Source organism: Hemiscyllium ocellatum, chromosome 31 (assembly GCF_020745735.1).
Source record: "Hemiscyllium ocellatum isolate sHemOce1 chromosome 31, sHemOce1.pat.X.cur, whole genome shotgun sequence".
NCBI lineage: Eukaryota > Metazoa > Chordata > Chondrichthyes > Orectolobiformes > Hemiscylliidae > Hemiscyllium > Hemiscyllium ocellatum.
The window spans coordinates 23,068,572-23,090,266 of NC_083431.1; the positions used below are offsets into that span (position 1 = coordinate 23,068,572).

The window sequence follows — 21,695 nt, forward strand, 5'->3', positions numbered from 1 at the left end:
CAGCAGCAGCTGCTACTCATACTTTACCAGAGAGAAGATTTGACAAGTAACATTATGGCATAATCAGCTCCAAGTCATATATGACTTTGACCTGTGCTATGACTAAGGCTGGAGGATTGCACTGTTACTCTAGTCCCAATATTCCACAGGTCAAAACAGAAAGTAAAAATACTGTTTTCAGTAACCAAGATGATCAATTAAATATCTATATGAGACTTTAAACATAAAGATCTATCAATCAGTCTCTTAAGAGGTACTATTATTGGTTTATTTAGAAAACAAAAAACTTATTGACTAATGATGCAATAACTGCACAATCCATAATATACAAGTACAAACACTTATCCATCCAAATATTCCCAAAACACACATGCATTCTTCAGGAAAATAGAAAACAAATTTCATAAGAATACTTTTCTGAAAGAAAGGAACTTTGGCCAAGGGTTATTGTTGAAGGAATTTCCAGAGTACGTTGTTCTCGTGTTCTAGCAGGTGCGATCAAGTCACACCTCACATGGTTGTCACTGACATCTTGGAAATACAACAGCTTCCTTTGAAAATGGTTTTGTGATGTTTCTTCAATTATTCTTTGAAAAGAACAAATTAGTTTTACCCTGAACTCAAGAGGGTTTTCTTTTCAGGAATGTGAGGAGTCAGCCGGGTAGCTTAACCTTACACAGTTTGCATCCAACACAGTTTGTTCTCACTGTGGAACGAGGGCAAGGGCAAGGGCAACCAATGCCACATGAAGCCAGTTTTCAGTAAGTATTAAAAGTCCCCTTGTCAATATTGTCAACAACTAGTGAAGAAATGTAATTTGCACAGATCATTCTGACTTTCCATGTACTGCAAATGGCTTTGGAATTGCTGAAATGTTCATTAAATCAGAATGGTCATTTCCCTCTGGTTGTGATCACTGTGCATTGAATCAAAAACAAGATTCAGATTAGTACAACTGCAGTCTTAGGGAACGTACTAAATTATTGATGATGATTAAGCCTTGAGCTAAACAGTTTTTCCACTTAGTTGAGTGATCACATTGCAATTTTTCTATTTTAATATATATCAATAATATATAAGTAATAGGAATACCGGAGTTCTGACTCGAATAAAGCTCCAGCACCAATGGACCCACTAACACTACCTGAGCAGCACTCACTGATTGAAGCAGAATTCTTTCTGATTTAAACAAATTTTGTTCTTTTTGAACAATCTTCAAGTGCAGAGGAATCTTCAAGGAAATATTAATCAAATTAGCTATAATTAAATGATTATCCAATTGAAATGCAGGTCATTTTAAAGATTGGCCAACTTGATGCTGAAAACTACAGCTCTCAGCAGATGAAATCTCAACTATTTTTACAATTGACTTTAAAAACTCTGTGCCAGCTTTTCTTCAGTGTTCCTTGCCTTTAGCAGATTCTAATGCCAAATCTCAAGGTTGCTTTGTGACAAATCCTGAGTGTACAAATGAAGGATTCTAATTATTAATGGATTTATCTTTCATTTATTGCAAAAACTATTTTTTGAACCACCACATTTATTTTGCATGGACACAGTTCATATGACCAACTAAAATCTGACTGTAAATCTAATTTAAGTGCACACCTTGCACATCCATTTGTTACACTAAGGCACAATTTTAGTCAACATTTTTCCACAGTATCATCATTGAACATTTCTCAACATTTACTAACATAAAACTGATGGCAGGTGAAAGACCAACTGATCCATTGAGCCCATCCATCTCTGAAGACAACATAAGAAATAGAAGGCATGGGTCATTTGGCCTCTTGAGCCTGTTCTGCCATTCAACAAAATTGGAGATAATCTGATGGTGCCCTCAACTTCATATTCTTCCTTGTCTCCTCCCCCCCGCCCCCCCCCCATTACCTTCGTTGAAATCGGACAGATCAGTCTCAAATATAATGAATGACCTCGTCTCTCCTGCTTTGTGAAGTAGAGAATTTAGAAGATTAGATAATTCTCAGAAAAAAAAAATCATTTTTCTCAAATATAAGAACCTTTTTCAGAAACTGTCCCCCCAGTCGCAGACATTCTCACAAGGAAGGTGCTTGTCAGCAGGGACTTTTACCAAACCTCCCCAGAATTTTACATGCTTCAATACAATCACCATGTTCTTCTAAACACTAATGAGCAGAAGTACCACTTTCAAAGCTCTGGTCATCAGGTCAAGGAGATTTACCAACTTTCAGTCACATTATTTTCTCTAATGCTACTTTTTTTCCTAATACTTATTTCTTTTAGTTCATCATTCTTGCTAGCTCCTTCGATCCCTCCTAGTCCTGGAAGGACTTTTTATTAATCTTTTTCCATAAAGACAGACCAAAACAAGTTTGTTTAGTTTCTCTTCCATTTCCTCATTGTAATTTATCCTGTCTCTGCTAGTCATTGGCAAACATTTGAATGTGCTAATCCTTTCCCTTTTTTACATATCTATAGAAGCTTTTGCAGTTCATTTTTATGTTTCTTCCTGTTTACTTTCATGTTTTATCTTCTCTTTCAGTTTTTAATATTCCTCGTTTGCCAAATTCTAAAATGTTTTCAACTCTCAGACTTACTGTTTCTTCCCTGAAACTTTCTAAGTCTCAATTGTTGACAGAAAGATTTGGTTTGATTTGAACCCTATTTGTTAAATGAAAATGTGAAAATAAGGAATGTCTAGTAATCATAAAAAATGCATTTGAGTCAAAGAAATTCTGGTCCAGCATTAGAAAAACTGTTATTCAAGGACTTTTTCATGTGTAATGGAACTGAAATAAAAGCTCAATCTTCTGAAAGTGCAAACTTCTTTCAAATCAAAATGCCAGAGCATTAAAACTCGCTGAATAGTTTTGATGTAAGCAAAGTCCTAATTGTAAGATTCAAATGTTTCTACTGAATCCACTGGCAATTTCCAATGCTGCCATAATGTTTAAGCATTCACATTTAAACAAGACTTCAGTTTGCACTTGAAAGTGCCTTCTTTGTCCTTCATGACAATTACTACAGGAAGACCCTGTGGCTCTGATTCTTTAGCGGATGCCATCTTTAATGATGATGTATGGGTGTCCCTTTCCTCCATGCTGCTGCAGGTCAAATGCATGACATCGCTGCATGTGTATCAACAAGCAAATTATAAACCGTGTCAATCTAAGTTAATGCAAGGCTGTAATCCCTTTACAAGAGATGTAATATGTAGTATGACTTATGTTCATTTCATAATCTGATAAGAATAGAGTGAGTTACAATGCTCTAATAAAAGAGTAATGAGGCTCCTTAATGACACTGTTAAAAGGTAAAATAACTTAAGATTTAATCAGTTTTTACAACAGCAATATGTGTTGCATACTTGCCCTGTCTACTGCTACTTGCCAGATTGATCATAGAGGTACAAGGAAGGCAGCTGACAGTTGAACTATTAAAATCAACAATTACAAAATGACCATTTTTGCTATTTACCAACATGCACTTTTTGTAATAAGTGAAACTTTCAATAACATATTTGTTCAAGAAAGAAGAAATGAATAATGATATGAATTTTTAAAAATGGGGTTTAAGGCAGTTTCCACTACTCAAAAGTTATGGAAGAAATCAGAATGAAATTTCACTAATTACTAAATTAAAATTGCGGTTGGTCTTTTAGCCTTTGAAACTGACTTTAAATCTTAGCCCTCGCAACTTTAATCCAATAAAGGGAAGACCCTTTCAATTCAATTTGGATATATTCAAACCAGATCAAAATATCAATCTCCTAACCCACTGCACCATCTATTTTCCTTTATTATTCTAATAAGGTTTCATACTTGCATACAAAAGATGAGGAACAAATGATTTAAATCATACTGTTTTGCAACATTGAATTGAATGGAAAGAAATCATGGGACTGCCCACAAATTGCAGATATATAAAGGCCGTTTCTCCTTCTTTCAGCAAGTCTCACGTCAAGGAAGATAGCAGGTGCAATAGCCTATTTCATCAAATAGGTCACTGCTTAGAAATCGGAGTTGAATCATTAGAGTGAGAACTTGTGTAGTTCCCAGTTAAGCAGTTGGTTCCAGCAGTGGTATTCGGATATATTTTTCTTAAAGTCTAAATTGTGAAAAAGGTACCAAGATGTACCTAAAGCTACATGACATTGCATTCAAGCACAGCAGTCACCAAATCAAATAGTCAATCCCTAGGTCAGCGATAAGCCAAGACATACAACTAAGACCAGTGTACACTGATCTTTGTGCTCCGTATCTTACAAATGTAATAGGTTAGAGAGATACACCAACTGTATTGGTCATTCCAAAAATCATCAGCATAAATGATTTGGATAAGAATAGCTAATAAGGAGGCATGGTTAGTAAGTTTGCAGATGACAAGAGTGAAGAAGGTTGTCTAAGATTATAAAGGGATCTTGATCAAGTGAGCCAATGAGCTGAGGACTAGCAGATGAAGTTTAATTTGGATAAATACAAGGTCTTGCATTTTGGTAAAACAAACAAAGACAGGATTTATATAGTTAATGGTAGGGTCCAGGGTAGTGTCGTCAAACAGAGACACCTGGGGGTTCAGGTACATAGTTCTTTGAAAGTTGCATCACAAGTGGACATGGTGATTAAGAAGGTGTCTTGCCTTAAGGCAGAGTCTTGCCTTCATTGCTCAAACCACAGAAGTTGGGACGTCATGTTGAGATTGTACAGGACATTGGTGAGGCCATTTTTAGAGTACTGTGTTCATTTAATTGGAGAGAATTCAGAAAAGACTTACCAGAATACTGCCAGGACTGGAAAGTCAGAGTTCCAGGATAGGTTGGACCTTTTTTTGCTGCAGCACAAGAGGTTGAGGGGGACCTTATAGTGATTTATTAAAACTAGAGAGCATATTTTTAAGCTGAAAGAAGAAAGATTTAGAAAGGACCTGAGGGGCAATTTTTTCACACAGAGGGTGGTTCACATGTGGAAGGAACTGCCAGAGGAAGTGGTAGATGCAAATATAATTACAATATTTAATAGACATTTGGATAGGTACATGAATAGGAAATGTTTAGGGATAATGTGCCAAACACAGGCAAGTGGGACTAGTTTAGTTTGAGAAATTTGATTGGCATGGATGAGGTGGACTGAAGGGTTTGTTTCCCTGCTGTATAGATTAGATTAGATTACTTACAGTGTGGAAACAGGCCATTTGGCCCAACAAGACCACACCGACCCGCCGAAGCGCAACCCACCCATACCCCTACCTTTACCCCTTCACCTAACACTATGGGCAATTTAGCATGGCCAATTCACCTAACCTGCACATTTTTGGACTGTGGGAAACCTACTCAGACACAGGGAGAATGTGCAAACTCCACACAGACTGTTGCCTGAGTCGGGAATTGAACCCGGGTCTCTGGCGCTGTGAGGCAGCAGTGCTAACCACTGTGCCACCGTGCCGCCCACAAACTCTATGACACATTAGATTATAAAGAATTACAAATTTTATTCAGCTCATATTTTGGACTTTAACATTAAGAGGAGGGAAAGAGGCAACAAAAATAAAATTAGACAAAGTGATCAGAAGGAAAATACAAAATAAAAGTCTTCTTTAATCCTTTTGAAAAGATCATCTCAAGACATGAATGCTTTGACACCAAGGATCAGGAATACCCTGTTTATTCAAGGGATCTAGAACAAATAGTTTCAAGCATAAGATGATAGATGAACGAACAGCTAAAATGATTGAGCTTTTGTTTCCGAACCCAAAGATTGTGAGCTAAACTCGCTGGATTCCTGTCAATCAAGCTCATTTGCTTTATTCACAGCAATGTAAATTCTACTTTTGTCATGTTTTTGTCGGTAAGAAAGTGGGACAGAGAGAATTAAAAGGTCCTTCTTGAGTTGTGATTTGTTTATTCCTAGTCATAGAAGTATCAATTGTGGCTGGAAGATCATCATTTTCCAGGTTGGTCTGGTTTGGCATTTGAATTATGATAACAGGAGAACAATTTCCTGGGAGGAAGACATATGTTTACAGACAGAGAAGCTAATAGAATTAAAGAAACAAGTGATAAAACAAAATACTAAAATGGAGGTGGCAGCTTAGATTTACCTATAGCGGTTATAAATAAATCTGGTTTGATAGCATTCCTTAAATATTCCATCACATGACTATGCATCTTTCAATACATAACCTCTATGCTAATGTATACTGCAGATACTACTGCAAATTAGTGCACTCATCACCAGCAGCATGTGTCATGGAAGTGATGACATAATGATAATGTCAATGGATGAGGAACCCATAAACCCAGGCTTGTGCTCGGTTGTCATGGGTTCAGATCCCACTATGGCGGCAAATAGAATTCACATTCAATAATAATTTCTGGAATTAAAAGCTAGTCTCAATGAGAGTGAAATGGTCATTATTTGCTTTTTTAAAAACACATGTAATTCCAGATCCACAGCATTGTGACTGGCTGCCATTCTCTGAAATGAGTGTGGTGCTGAAAAAGCACAGCAGGTCAGGCAGCATCCGAGGAGCAGGAGAATCAATGTTTTGGGCAAGGAGCCCTTTATAAGGAATGAAGGCTCTTGCCCGAAATGTCGACTCTCCTGCTCCTCGGATGCTGCCTGACCTGCTGTGCTTTTCCAGCACCACACCCTCGACTGTGATCTCCAGCATCTGGAGCCCTCACTTTCTCCTATTCTCTTAAATGGCCTAGCAAGTTGCAAGGGCAGTTAGAGATGGGAACAATTGCTAATGACATCCTTGTCTCATTGAAAACTAAAGAAAAATTAATGTGTTTGCAAAATACTCCAGAAAAAGAAATAATTTATGCTCAAATTATTAGTAACAGCCTAGATAGGATCCATAAGTATCTAGAAAAATAGCCCTGATTAAAGGCATCCAGGAATTCAAGAGGTCATGAAAGATGGATTCACTTTTTTGCCTAGTCTTTGCAGCCATATAAAACATATTTTTCAAGACTTGAGACAGCTGCTCACCTGTCATTTCAAAGAAAGAAATTAGTTGATATAGCACCTCTCATCACCTCAGGACACTCCAAAACACCTTACAGCTCATTTAAAAATGTACATCCTACTGTAAAGTAGAACTGGTAAATTAATGGGTACAGATGGAAAACTGTCTAAGTATATCATGTTTTCAAAAACAGCTTGCTGATTTAAAATAGCCCAAAAGTGGCTTCCATTACAATTCTTTGTTGCTACGCAATTGAAATAGATAACTCTACATCAGCATTTTAAAACAACACCCCCTGCTTTATGTCAACCATCACCCATAAATGCATGCATATCTTCCAGAACTTGGTAGATAAAAACATTTCAATCTACGGAAGAATTACTACTGCTCCACAATTATCCATCGAGCTACGGTTTAATTGAAAATATCACTTCAATCCCTTCCGTTCAAAGAAACTAAAGACAGACATTGCAATATTCTGATACACTCTGCCAGGTGCTGCTGGCAAAAGCTGATGCCACTCAACCAAATAAAGAACATTCCCATTAACACAGAGAATAAATTCATTAAAAATATGTTTTACCCCAAGCACGTTCCAAATCAAAAAAAAAGTTCTTACACTATATAGCTGTGAAAACTTCTGAATGATTTAATTGGCACCCAATTCCTTACTGTTGAAAGGAATGCAAATTGTTACCTCAGAATAGCCAATTCATAAGCCTGGCTGCCTCTTCAGTATTAGATTCCAAATGGTTTGCTACAACCTTTATAAGCTGCACAGGCTAATGGTTTCTCCAAACATTCGCAGTGTGCAGGGTCACTGGCTGTTAATTTTATATGCAAAACTTTGGCTCTAACATTTTCTCAGAGGACTAGAAGAATATGATAATTAATTGGAAAGAGTTGAGTAAGTAACAAGAAACTTGTCTCACCTTATGCTTTAGTGGAACCTACCCTTTACTTGTACTTGTCAGCATTAATCAAACCAAATTAAAATGAATGCCAAAAGCTATATTTTATGAATATATTACTGGCTGATTTATATGCTAGGGTTCCCATTTATTCTGAAACCACCTTGTTGAGAACAATGGATTTCTGAAGTAAGTGTACACAGCTATACCTGGTTATTAAAAACAAAATCGCAACGTAAATATTGCAAAATAGGCAACTAAAAATATGACTAATTTCAAGAAAACAAGAAAAATAACTTAGTTTCACTATCGTTTGCAAACAAATGTTTCAGTTCTTTAGGAGTCCATTTCTTTCCATTTCCAATGCTGTCCTTTATCTCTGGAGATAAGCATCACAGGAAAGTAAAACTCTGTTCTCACTATTGGTCATTATTAGTGGACTACATTCAGCAGTTATTTGCTGATGTCACGTTCCTGGAGCTAAACAGGGCCAATAATGCAAAAAAATTGAAAACAAAATGCAGGCAGAAAGAAAAAAGGTAAAAAAAATCAAGCTAAATAAACAGATCTATTACTTGTTCCCTCAAAAGAACCATCATTGCCCTTCTAGATGTGGGTTTCAAAGTGAAATTCTTTTACTGTGAGAAATAATGAAACATAATGAGCAGAAAGGTCACTCACCTATTGAGACTGTTCCTCCAAAATTGGAGAAGTAACAAGGGAAGTGTGCCTATTAAACTACCTGCTTATACCAAAAATTTGAACCCCACAGAATCTACAAATATTTCCCATAAAGGGAAATATTTATACAGACAAATTTATGTAAAGATGACTAGCTTTATAAAGGTTAAGCTACAATATAAAGCTATTAATCCAGCATTTTTACCCATTATAGAGAATAGCAGACTTTTTATAGCTTTCCAAATCCAACATACATTTTCTATGATATCTCAGTTTGCTCTGCAGGATCGCACAAAAGTGATTAAAACCCAGTGATGGCAGTCAATCTGTGAAGAGATGTACCTCAGGCCAACCATAAATTTGCAATGATTTCTCTTTAGTAGCATTATAATTAGAGAAGTGGAAGAAGCAAGATCACTTTAGTAGATTTGGCATGGATACACTTTGATGCCAGTGACAAATGGTGATCTGATAACAAGAGAAAGGGCGGGTGATGGGTTGAAGAACAGGTCAATATCACTATGCCATGAGACGCGTTTGATGATCATAATTTATTGCTTACCTTGCATCATCGTTCATTGTACTATGGTCAATAGGTGCCATGAAACTCACTAATTTGCTGTGAACATGGTATCTGGCAGGAAAGAAACGAAAATGTTATTTGCTTCTTAATTTAATTTTATATAATTTGCTTTACTGTCATAAAATATTGGAATATTAGATAATTGAATTGTCATTTCTCCTCTCATTCAAAAATATATATAATGGTTAATCTTTCACAAAGACATTCCTTTATCCAACACACTCCGAATACAGTTCAAAAAGGTGATAACATGAAACATGTTCTTATGTGTTATTCAAGATTTTAGACACAGGTGCATGTCTTGATAGTTTTGTTTTTTTAATTTTAGTCAATTCAGGCCATGTTAAAGTTCATACTCGATAGGTCATAGAAAAACTTAAGTTTTAAGTACCTAATTTATTGTAATAAAACTTTGACACCATGTTGCAATGTGAAAACTCTTGGGTAATTAAGTTTCTAACTCTACTCCCATTTCAAATATTACTATTGTTAACTTCATATTTCAGCGATGTCAGATTTCTCCATGATGATAATACAGAGGAATCTCGATTATCCGAATACCAACAATCCAAAAATCGGATTATCCGAAAGAAATCTCGAGGTCCTGACAGAAGCATTACATCAAAGACGTGTGTCCAACACTGATTGCGTCTTTTGTTTCTATTGATTAAAGAGTGCTGCTGAGAACAGTCCTGAACTGATGGGAGCATAGGCACCGTCTCTAAATGACTGACCTCCCACCCTCTCTCTCTCTCTTTTCCCACACTTTCCCTGGAGTTCTACACAAGGTTATACCCTAAACCCCATTCCTCAGATAATCTCTCTAACATTGTCCTGTAAAGGGCAGAAGTGGAACCGGTCAAAAAGGTGCAGTAAAACAGTGTGTGTGTGCACATGTGTGCATCAGTAGAGTCCAAGAAACAAACAGACTACCTGAACTTTATTTTAAACGTAATATGTTAGACAGGGTAGAAGAGACAGCGAAACAATGTTATGGAAAAAGAAAGAATCAACAGAACTGGGGGGAAGAAAGATGTGCATCCCAACAGAAGCTTCCAAATATAGTCAGTATTGTGATCTTCTTTTCGATTATTTGACCAGAATACATCTCTGGATATTGGTTTTGGACTTCAGTGTTCACCCCTTGTAGCAAAGTTACCAGAATATACTCACCTTACTTTTCTGCCTTTGCTTGCTCTGGTATCTACTTTTCTCTTAATCTTACTTCGTAGTTTCTGAATTGCAAGCCATTGTCTATAGGAGTAAATAAAGCATCATTAGAATTGGATTGATTCAAAGAACACCACAAAACCCAGTTGCAAAATTATTGTGTCGATTAATCTTTATTCTATACACTGCCTACTTTTGCACTGTCAGTAAATACTGAAGTTGTGCTCCTAGGGCAAATCATCTCTGCATAGACACTGGAATAAAAGTGAACCAAGTACGCTCTGGTCCCACTCCAAGCTATCACCAATCTAAACACCATTTTAGCTGAACTGAGTCCAGTCCATGATCCAGCTATCTGTACATGCTAAATCTCCGGGTGTCAGGAGAAATTCAGAAAAGAAACATGCATGCACAGTTCCTTGCCCCTAATGGCAACAGGAGAAATAAGCAGCTGTTTGGAAGCAGATCATCTGCAATGAAGTGGAAAGGCTAGATAAGAAACCACAGTTTCTTTTTTAATTACAATTTATAAAAAGTAGTTACCTTCCAGACTTCCCGCCATTTTTTTTTTGAGGACACTGGCTTTTGCTAGGAGAGGTTTCACAGACAGCAGCAATCTAAGTAATTATTTCATCACACCAAACCAAAATATGACAGATGTTGGACATCTGAAATAGGAGCAGAAAATGCTGGAAGTTCTCAGCTGGTCAGGCAGCATATGGGGAGTGAACCAGAGGCCTGATTTTTAACTACAATAGATGGACTTTGAATGCTTAGGGAAAGAAAATGGGCCAAGAATAACCTTTCGGGCCGATGGCCTTGCAAAAAACATTAAGGTAAGACATTAATTCTGCTTCTCTGTTCACAATTGCTCACTAACATGCTGAGTATTTTCAGCACTTTCTGCCACTATTCCTTGTGTCGCTACAGTAAATGTCAGCAGCAGATAGATTGGATACAAGAGTACAGCATAATCCTGATGTTAAGCAATGCCCACTCTTTCCAAAATGGTGACACAATAATGGTCATAAATAGGTGTTTTGGCTAATTTTCCTTTGCTTAGTCCAGGGCCACTCATGCCAACCACTGAACAACAACTAAATTTGTCCCCAGCTGCATCAGCCATTCAGTAGAGACGAAGAATCAAATCTGGACTTTGTTATTGTGGTTTTGCACTACACTGTACAGTATTTACTCAACTGGCAAAGCAATTACCATCTTAAATATCTGGTATGTGTATTTTTACATATGTGAAATACAGAATCAATGACATGCATAGTTATTTCTTTGGAACATTGAAATATTAATAGTAGCATTTGGTCCTTTCACTGTCATCTGCATATTAGCTTTATTTACCCAATATATGTTTCATATCACTTGATAACCTTTCCTAGCACAAATTTTAGTCGCAGGCATGAAATTTTTAATTGAAGCAACTCGCACAGTGTGGTGTGGGGAATAAGAGTTCCAGGTGTTTCTGTGTATGTCTGCATGCAATCTCTGTAAGATTTGACAGCCAAGGGAAACAGGCTCTTTGTATCTACTGAATTTTATAATGTTAAAAATGTCAGTTAAATCATCCTTCAATTGGCTTTATTCAGAGTAATACAATTTAATTACATAATCAAAGTATACATGGTTTAAAAGTGTCAGCTTTATCTTCAAATGATTGATACTGTGCAATAATATCTCTGTAGGATCACATTTTTTTAAAAATCACTCAATATTAGCACCCTCCATAAATCAGATGCTGAGCTTCTATTTTGGCTGGCATTGGAACGGAGTAAAAGTTATGGGGAATGAGAGTTTGACAGTTATGATACTAGACCAGTAATCGAGAGGCTTGGACTATTGCTTCTGAGTTTCAATCCTACAAAAACAAGTGGGGAATTTAATTAATTTAATTAAATAAATATGGAACGTAAAGTTAACAGCAGTACTGGTGACCAAGGAACCGCTAGATTGTCATAAAACCCATTCTGGTTTATTACTGCCCTTCAGGGAAGGAAATCAGCTGCCCTATCCAGTCAGGCATACATACGACTCCAAAGCCATAACATGTGGTTGACTCTCAGCTGCCGACTAAAGTGACTTAGCAACACACTTGGTTGTACCAAATTATTTAAAAAAGTCTAGTTAACAACAGTGCTGGTGGTGTAGCTACACCAAACATATTGCAGCAGTTTAAGGCAGGGGCTCTGTATTAATAAATAATTATCACAGCTGTAAGGGGACTGTCTTGTCGGAGGTACAGACATACTTTTCTTAGAATGGTGTTTTGCCTCCCTGGTGCCAGGATCAAGGATGTCTCAGAGAAGGTGCAGAATGTTCTCGAAAGGGGAGAGGGACCAGGAGGAGGTCATTATACACATTGGAACAAACGACACAAGGAAGGCAAAAGGATGAGATTCTGAAGGGAGAATATAGTGAGGTTAGGCAGGAATTTAAAAAGGAGGTCCTCGAGAGTAGTAATATCTGGATTAATCCCGGTGCTACGAGCTAGTGAGGGTAGGAATAAGAGAATAGAGCAGATGAATGCATGGCTGAGGAGCTAGTGTATGGGAGAAGGATTCACATTTTTGGATCATTGCAATCTCCTGGAGTAGAGGTGACCTGTAGAAGAAGGATGGATTGCACCTGAATTGGAAGGAGACTAATATGCTGGCAGGGAGATTTGCTAGAGCTGCTCGGGAGGATTTAAAACTAGTAAGTAGGGGTGGGGGTGAAACCCAGGGAGATAGTGAGGCAAGAGTTCAATCTGAGACTGGTACAGTTGAGGAAAGAAGCGAGTCAAACAGTCAGGGCAGGCAGGGGCAAAACAGAGAACAAACTAGGACTGATTAATTAGACTGCATTTATTTCAATGCAAGAGGCCTAACAGGGAAGGCAGATGAACTCAGGGCATGGTTAGGAACATGGGACTGGATGTCATAGCAATTACAGAAACATGGCTCAGGGATGGACAGTACTGGTAGCTTAAATGCTATAGGAAAGACAGAAAGGGAGGTGAGAGAGGAATGGTAGTGTCATTTTTGGTAAGGGATAGTATTACAGCTGTACAGAGGGAGGATATTGCTGGAAATACATCCAGGGAAGTTATTTGGGTGGAACTAAAAAATAAAAAAGGGTTGATAACTTATTGGGATTGTATTGTGGACCCCCCAATAGTCAGAGGGAAATTGAGAAACAAATTTGAGAGGAGATCTCAGTTATTTGTAAGAATAATAGGGTGATTATGGTAGGGGATTTTAACTTTCCAAACATAGACTGGGACTGCCATAGTGTTAAGGATTTAGATGAAGAGGAAATTGTTAAGCATGTACAAAATAAAAACTGTTGATTCAGTATGTGGATGGATCTACAAGAGAAGGTGCAAAACTTGGCCTACTCTTAGGAAATATGGAAGAGCAGGTGACTGAGGTGTCAGTGGGAGAGCACTTTGGGGCCAGCGACTATAATTCTACTGGTTTTAAAATAGTGATGGAAAAGGATAAACGAGATCTAAAAGTTGAAATTCTAAATTGGTGGAAGGCCAATTTTGATGATATTAGGTAAGAACTTTCAAAAGCTGATTGGGGAAAGATGTTCACAGGTAAGGGGACAGCTGCAAAATGGGAAGCCTTCAGAAATGAGATAATAAGAGTACAGAGAAAGATTATTCTTGTTAGGAAATGCTGGTAGGTATAGAAAATGCTGGATGACTAAAGAAGTAGATCGAACGAATCCTTAGACGAGTATGAAGGACAGTAGGAGTATACTTAAGAGGGAAATCAGCAGGGCAAAAAGGGGACATGGGATAGCTTTGGCAAATAGAATTAAGGAGAATCCAAATGGTTTTTTTACAAAAGACAAAAGGGTAACTAAGGAGAGAACAGCGCCCCTCAAACATCAGCAAGGTGGCTTTTGTGTGGAGCCTCATGAGATGAGGAAGATACTAAATGAGTATTTTGCATCAGTGTTTACTGTGGAAAAGGACATGGAAGACACAGAATGTAGGGAAATAGATGGTGACATCTTGAAAAATGCCCATATTCTAGAGGAGAAAGTGCTGGATGTCTTGAAATAGATAAATCGACAGGACCTGAGCAGATATACCCTAGAACTTTGTGAGAAGCTAGGAGAGTGTTGCTGAGATATTTGTACCATCAATAGTCACAGATGGGGTGCCGGAAGACTGGAGGTTGGCTAACGTGGTGCCATTGTTTAAGAAAGGTGGTAAGGATAAGGCAGGGAACTATAGACTGTTGAGCCTGACATCAGTGGTGGGCAGGTTGTCGGAGGGAGTCCCAAAGGGCATGATGCGCATGTATTTGGAAAGGCAATGACTGATTCGGGACAGTCAGTTTCCCATGGCTTTGCACGTGGGAAATCATGTCTCACAAACCTGATTGAGCTTTTTGAAGTAACAAAGAGGATTGATAGTGGCAGAACGGTAGACATGATCTATATGGACTTCAGTAAATTGTTCGACAAAGTTCCCCATGGGAGACTGATCAGCAAGGTTAGATCTCATGGAATACAGGGAGAACTAGCCAATTGGATACAGAACTGGCTCAATTGATTATGGATAGTCAACATGGCTTTGTGCATGGGAAATCATGTCTCACAAACTTCATTTTATTTGTTGAAGAAGTAACAAAGAGGATTGATGAGGGCAGAGCGGTAGATGTGATCTATATGGACTTCAGTAAGGCTTTAGACAAGGATCCCCATGGGAGACTGGTTAGCAAGTTTGGGAGAAAATTTGTAGCTCAGGTGCTCGTTGTTGTGGTTCTGTTCACCAAGCTGGGAATTTGAGTTGCAGACGTTTCGTCCCCTATCTAGGTGACATCCTCAGTGCTTGGGAGCCTCCTGTGAACGCTTCTGTGATGTTTCCTCCGGCATTTCTAGTGATTTGTACCTACCACTTCGGTTGTCAGTTCCAGCTGTCCGCTGCAGTGCCCAGTATATTGGGTCCAGGTCAATGTGCTTATTGGTTGAATCTGTGGATGAGTGCCATGCCTCTAGGAATTCCCTGGCTGTTCTCTGTTTGGCTTGTCCTTTAATAGTAGTGTTGTCCCCGTCGAACTCATGTTGCTTATCATCCCAATGTGTGGCTACTAAGGATAGCTGGTCATGTCGTTTCGTGGCTAGTTGGTGTTCATGGATGCAGATCGTTAGCTGTCTTCCTGTTTGTCCTATGCAGTGTTTTGTGCAGTCCTTGCATGGGATTTTGTACACTACGTTGGTTTTGCTCATGCTGGATATCGGGTCCTTCGTTCTGGTGAGTTGTTGTCTGAGAGTGGCTGTTGGTTTGTGTGCTGTTATGAGTCCTAGTGGTCTCAGTAGTCTGGCTGTCAGTTCAGAAACGTTTTTAATGTGTGGTAGTGTGGCTAGTCCTTTGGGTTGTGACATGCCCTCATTCCGTTGTCTTTCCCTTAGGCATCTGTTGATGAAATTGCGGGGGTATCCGTTTTTGGCAAACAGAGAACAACTAGGGAATTCCTAGAGGCATGGCACTCATTCACAGATTCAATCTATAAGCACATCGACATAGACCAATATACCAGCCACTGCAGCGGACAGCTGGAACTGACAACCGGAAGCGACAGGTACAAATCACTATAAATACCGGAGGAAACATCACAGAAGCGCTTCGCAGGAGACTCCCAAGCACTGAGGATATCACCTAGACAGGGGACGAAACATCAGCAACACAAATTCCCAGCTCAGCGAACATAACCACAACACTGGTTAGCAAGGTTAGATCTCATGGAATCTCAATGGAAAACTAGCCATTTGAATACAGAACTGGCTCAAAGATAGAAGACAGAGAGTGGTGGTGCAGGATTGTTTTTCGGACAGGAGGCCTGTGACCAGTGGAGTGCCACAAGGATCAGTGCTGGGTCCGCTACTTTTTGTCATTTACATAAATGATTTGGATGCGAGCATAAGAGGTACAGTTAGTAAGTTTGCAGATGATACCAAAATTGGAGGTGTAGTGGACAGCGAAGGAGGTTACCTCAGATTATAACAGGAGCTTGACCAGATGGGCCAATGAGGCGAGAAGTTGCAGATGGAGTTTAATTCAGATAAATGCGAGGTGCTGCATTTTAGGAAAGCAAATCTTAGCAGAACTTATGCACTTAATGGTAAGGTCCAAGAGAGTGTTGCTGAACAAAGAGACCTTGGAGTGCAGGTTCATTGCTCCTTAAAAGTGGAGTCGCAGCAAGATAGGATAGTGAAAGTGGTGTTTGGTATGCTTTCTTTTATTGGTCGGAGTATTGAGTATAGGAGTTGGGAGGTCATGTTGCAGCTATACAGGACATTGGTTAGGCCACTGTTGGAATATTGCGTGCAATTCTGGTCTCCTTCCTATCGGAAAGATGTTGTGAAACTTGAAAAGGGTTCAGAAAAGATTTACAAAGATGTTGCCAGGGTTGGAGGATTTGAGCTATAGGGATAGGTTGAACAGGCTGGGGCTGTTTTTCCCTGGAGTGTCGGAGACTGACCTTATGGAGTTTTATAAAATTATGGAGGGGCATGGATAGGATAAATAGACAAAGTCTTTTCCCTGGGTCCGGGGAGTCCAGAACTAGAGGTGAGAGGGGAAAGATATGAGAGAGACCTAAGGGGCAACTTTTTCAGACAGAGGGTGGTACGTGTATGGAATGAGTTGCCAGAGGAAGTGGTGGAGGCTGGTACAATTACAACATTTAAAAGGCATTTGGATGGGTATACAAATAGGAAGGGTTTGGGGGGGTATGAATTTGGTGCTGGCAAGTGGGACTAGACTAGTTTCGGATATCTAGTCCGAAGGGTCTGTTTCCATGCTGTACATCTCTATGACTCTGTGACTCTAAGAGGTTGAATAGGTTAGGGCTGTTTTCCCTGGAGCGTCAGAGGCTGAAGGGTGACCTTATAGAGGTTTATAAAATCATGAGAGGCAAGGATAGGGTAAACAGACAAGGTTTTTTCCCGGGGTGGAGGAATCCAGAACTAGAGGGCATAGGTTTAGGGTGAGAGGGGAAAGATATGAAAGAGACTTAAGGGACAACATTTTCACGGAGAGGGTGGTATGTGTATGGAATGAGCTGCCAGAGGAAGTGGTGGAGTCGAGTACAATTGCATCATTTAGAAGGCATATGGATGCGTATATGCACAGGAAGGGTTTGGAGGGACATGGGCCAGGTGCGGGCAGGTGGGACTAGATTGGGTTGGGATATCTGGTCGGCATGGACAAATTGGGCCAAAGGATCTGTGTCCATGCTGTACATCTCTATGACTCTATGTCAGTATCTCAAACTGTTGACAAAAAAAACTTCTGAATGTATTTGCTTCCCACTGTAAATTTTACTCTGTTGACATTGTCAAGATTGGAGAGGTGGAAACAGAAAAAGTCCTGCTACACCTACCCCCACCACAAATTTAGGAATACAGCTGCTTTAGAAGTGGAATGTCAGGTTTTGCAAATGTTTTGTCAGCTTCAGGAAAACTTACTACAAATTACATTGGCAATAAGAATAAAGAGATCTGATCACATAACTGTAATTGCATCCATTTTGATAATATCAAATGTTGCAAAGCCAAATAGATGGTTACATATATGATCTATCCACATGCATGGGTGGAATAACAGATTTTATCTGATTGAAATTTCACAAAAACAAATCAGCATTATGTTAATCATAGGACAAAGCCTTTGGTGCCTTGTGTTTGTAATAGTATTGATGTTTATGCTGAAATCTTTGCTGAATTTGAAGAATCTATTTATGCTCCAATTATCAAACAATCAATTTAGCAGAAACACCATTTTATGGTGCCATTCATTTCAGATGAACAAACAGAATTTTAAGCAAGCAATTAATTTTGAACCAAAAAAGTTGCATAGGAGTAGACCAAATCTAATTAATGGGGAGTTTTGTAGACACTTTGCAGAAAATGTAAAATTTTGAATGTTCACACCTACCTTGATAATTAATTACAAAATGAGGTTGAAGTATTTTTTTTCCTCAATCAACATAACCCAACTTATTAATTAGTGTTGTCTTTCAACACTTACCGGCCCATAGCAATCTGATCATTTGGATCTATAGCAGTAGTCTTCCGCTCAATTAGTTCTCTGAGGAGCTGCAAAAAAAAATTGTAAATTAAAATAAATTAAGCAATTAGATTTTAAATTTTAAATTGGATAAATTTTCTCTTTACCAGTCCCATTTAGTTTTCTTCAAGGCTGTCATAAGTTAGTGCTGAGAATGTGTTGCTGGAAAAGCCCTTCTGAAAAGGCTTATGCTCGAAACGTCGAATCTCCTGTTCCTTGGATGCTGCCTGACCTGCTGCACTTTTCCAGCAACACATTCTCAGCTCTGATCTCCAGCATCTGCAGTCCTCACTTTCTCCTGTCATAAGTTAGTGTAAGGCAAAGAAAATGGAACACTGGTAAGCAAACTTAGCAAAATTCTTTTATTCATAGCAAACACCCAAGATGGAAGCTAAAGCAGACTAACAACACAATTACAGTGGCAAGCCAGAGTTCAACCATACCCTAACACAAATCCTTTATTCCCATAAAAGGCTAGCTGCATCACAATGTGCACTGGACAATTTAAGAAGACATTAAAAACTGCATTGTTATCTTTTAATGTGATGGAAGGTGGGAAGGAATGTGGAGGAAATATGGATAAAACACAAATATAATTTTCCAATTGTTTCCTGGCAGTTTTGTAACTTACTACCAACTGTATATCTTGCATACCTTAAAAGTATTTTTAATTCTTTGTGTTCTTCCTACATCAAGACTAAAACAAAATAAATAATTGTTGGACATATCTTTAACTGATACTGTAATGCTGTCCATGATGTATTTCTAGTCTGATCAATGCAAAATGTTCAGTGAAGACTGATAACCAGAAAAACAAAGATCACGATCACTCAATAGCTGGAGTTCAGCACAGGCACTGAACAGATTCCACTTTGAAGGATAGGTAAATGCAAAGTTCCATAAGTTTCAGATCAAACACTCTCAATACTGGTTTTAAACACAAAAAAGCTGCTAACTTAGCTATCCCACGCAAATGGAATATTTTATCAACTGCAGCTAAACATGTATAATGTCAGGGAGGAGTTTACACTTCCATGAAAATAGTTAAGTCTGCATAATACCACTCCTATAGCACAGAAAGATTAGATACATGGTATACCTCAACAGGGCTTTTTTTTAAACCAATGAACTACAATCAAATACAACAACTCACAAGAAGATCCCAACAATATTTGGGAATGACTTTCTTAATTCATTTTGGTGATTTAGGTTGAGAGAAGAATGTTAACTACTGCATATTACCAATAGAATTCACTGTTTTTCTTTGTAAATAACTTGGGATGTTTTATGTCCACCTGGGCAGACAGACAAAATTTTAATACTCGAATCTATCAAAGACATATTGTCACAAAGATCTGTACAAACTCAATTTTACTCAAGATACATCAACTTAAACTCAGAAGTTATATTGATGATCATTACATTACAGCTATTAATGCACAAATCATAACTTTGAGAATATTGATATCAATTAAAACACTGCACATTTGGTAACAAAGCACTACAGTGAAGCGTCAGCTCGAAATTATGCCACAATCTTGGTGCAAGGTTGAAACAATAAACCTTTGGTGCACGGTAAGTTACTGCACATCAGAACTACTAGTAGTACCATCCATTTCAACTCTACAAACAAATTCAAATGCAAAAGTCACATTATTTAACGAACATTAAACAATAGATATGACTACATAATTATAAACTTGAGGAAAATGACTGGAAAACAAAATTTTCCCTTTCTCTTTCATAGCATTCACATTTTGTTGGTTTCTTCAGGTCAACAAACATCAGTTCTCAGTAATTCAAACAGCACTGCTCAGATCAGGTTCAAGGAGAAGCTTCCATGGATGAAGACAGATTCAACTTTTCCAGTGCTACTAGAAAACAAGGTTGTGTTTGATAATTGAATTGAGGAGCATGGTGGGTTACTACAACATCCTGTCACTCGTTCTGGGTTTGAATAAGACTCAATGACAGGATAAATGTCTCCTTCTCTCTCTTTTCTATTTGTGGGATGGATTTGGGCAGGCTCAATTCACATTAAGGTCACATCACAGAAGGCTCATAATTCAGCACCAACCAGACAGGCTCAATCACTGGAACAAATGGATATGTGGCAGAGAAGTAGAAAACATAAAACTGTATAAAATCCTCGGCTAAACGTGTAGTTAAAGTTTGTTGAGACAGAGATTTAGAAATTTACTCTGAATCTACTTGTGATATAGCTAATCCAGAAGTGTTCAATGCTGAATTATAATGACAAAGTTCAGTGTTCAGTTTCGCATAAATAGTATTCACCTTTATGATGAAAATGTTTACTGAATATTTTGTTTTGTAACAACCAATTTTTGGAGCACAACTAATCAAAATACACTACATTACTAAAGTTTTCCAGAAACTAACATGTCAGTTAATATTAATTAACTCTATGACTATAACAATAGATATACACTTTTCAGCAGGAACTTTCAGGATACCAGAAATTGGAGGTAAATTCTGAAAGTACAATTTTAATCAATAAGTCACTTCACTCACGATATTACCAGGAGCACCCCTCCTGTCTAAGTCTTTTTATCTGACCTACTTCCACCATCTCTCTGGCAAACAAACAATCCGTCAGTTTCTCTACTGTTGTTCCTCATAGTCACTTCTGGCAGCTAAATAAAAGATACAAATCCACCAATGCTCAGGCTTATGACACTGTAAACCCACATAGCACTGCTGTTCAGTAAACGTGTGCCCTTAATCACTGCAGCAACTTCAGTGACTATCTCTGCCAAATCCCACTCAACAGAAGAAATTAACCAGGTCAGTGAAACAGGTGCAACAGTATGTCTGTCAACCACTCTCTTCCCACAATTACTTGTACACAATGAAGCAGTAATCTTTACAGATCATCTCTCTGAAGAAATGTATTGAAAACTGTAAAAGGAAAATGAATGTGCTACTGCCTGGCGGCTCAGCAGATGTCTGTGGGTGATGTACAAGGCAGGGATGAGCTGTCGTAGAAATCTGTCAAGGTTTGGCTAAGTGATTAAAGCCTCTACAGTCTAAGCACCATATTTAGAGTCTACAGGAGTCAAGACTTGCACCCATTCCTTGCTGCGATGCCAGATGTTGGCTAACGTTTTCATTTCTATTTATTTCACTTGGACAGAATGATTTGGCACAGCAGCCACACAATCTGGAACATTCTACAGTTGCTGTGTTAACAAGTGTTAACTATCATTCAACCAAAAGAATGTCAGAATGTCTCTTACTTATTGTTTCAGATGTGTCAGATTCTTAAGGAGCTGAAGTTTTTTTTAATCAGGGAGAC

General features: G+C 38.4%; 1 protein-coding gene across 2 annotated transcripts in view; it reads right to left on the bottom strand.

The window, feature by feature from the left end:
* The window catches only part of aatf (apoptosis antagonizing transcription factor), a 112,887-nt gene that overhangs the window by 22,510 nt on the left and 68,682 nt on the right, over window positions 1–21,695 (bottom strand). For both annotated transcript variants that reach the window (XM_060847949.1, XM_060847950.1), the window contains exons 9-11: window positions 18,341–18,408; window positions 10,303–10,383; window positions 9,109–9,180 (exon numbers count right to left, since the gene is read on the bottom strand). In XM_060847949.1, coding sequence (XP_060703932.1) covers window positions 9,109–9,180; window positions 10,303–10,383; window positions 18,341–18,408 — 221 coding nt within the window. The remainder of the gene's footprint in view (window positions 1–9,108; window positions 9,181–10,302; window positions 10,384–18,340; window positions 18,409–21,695) is intronic.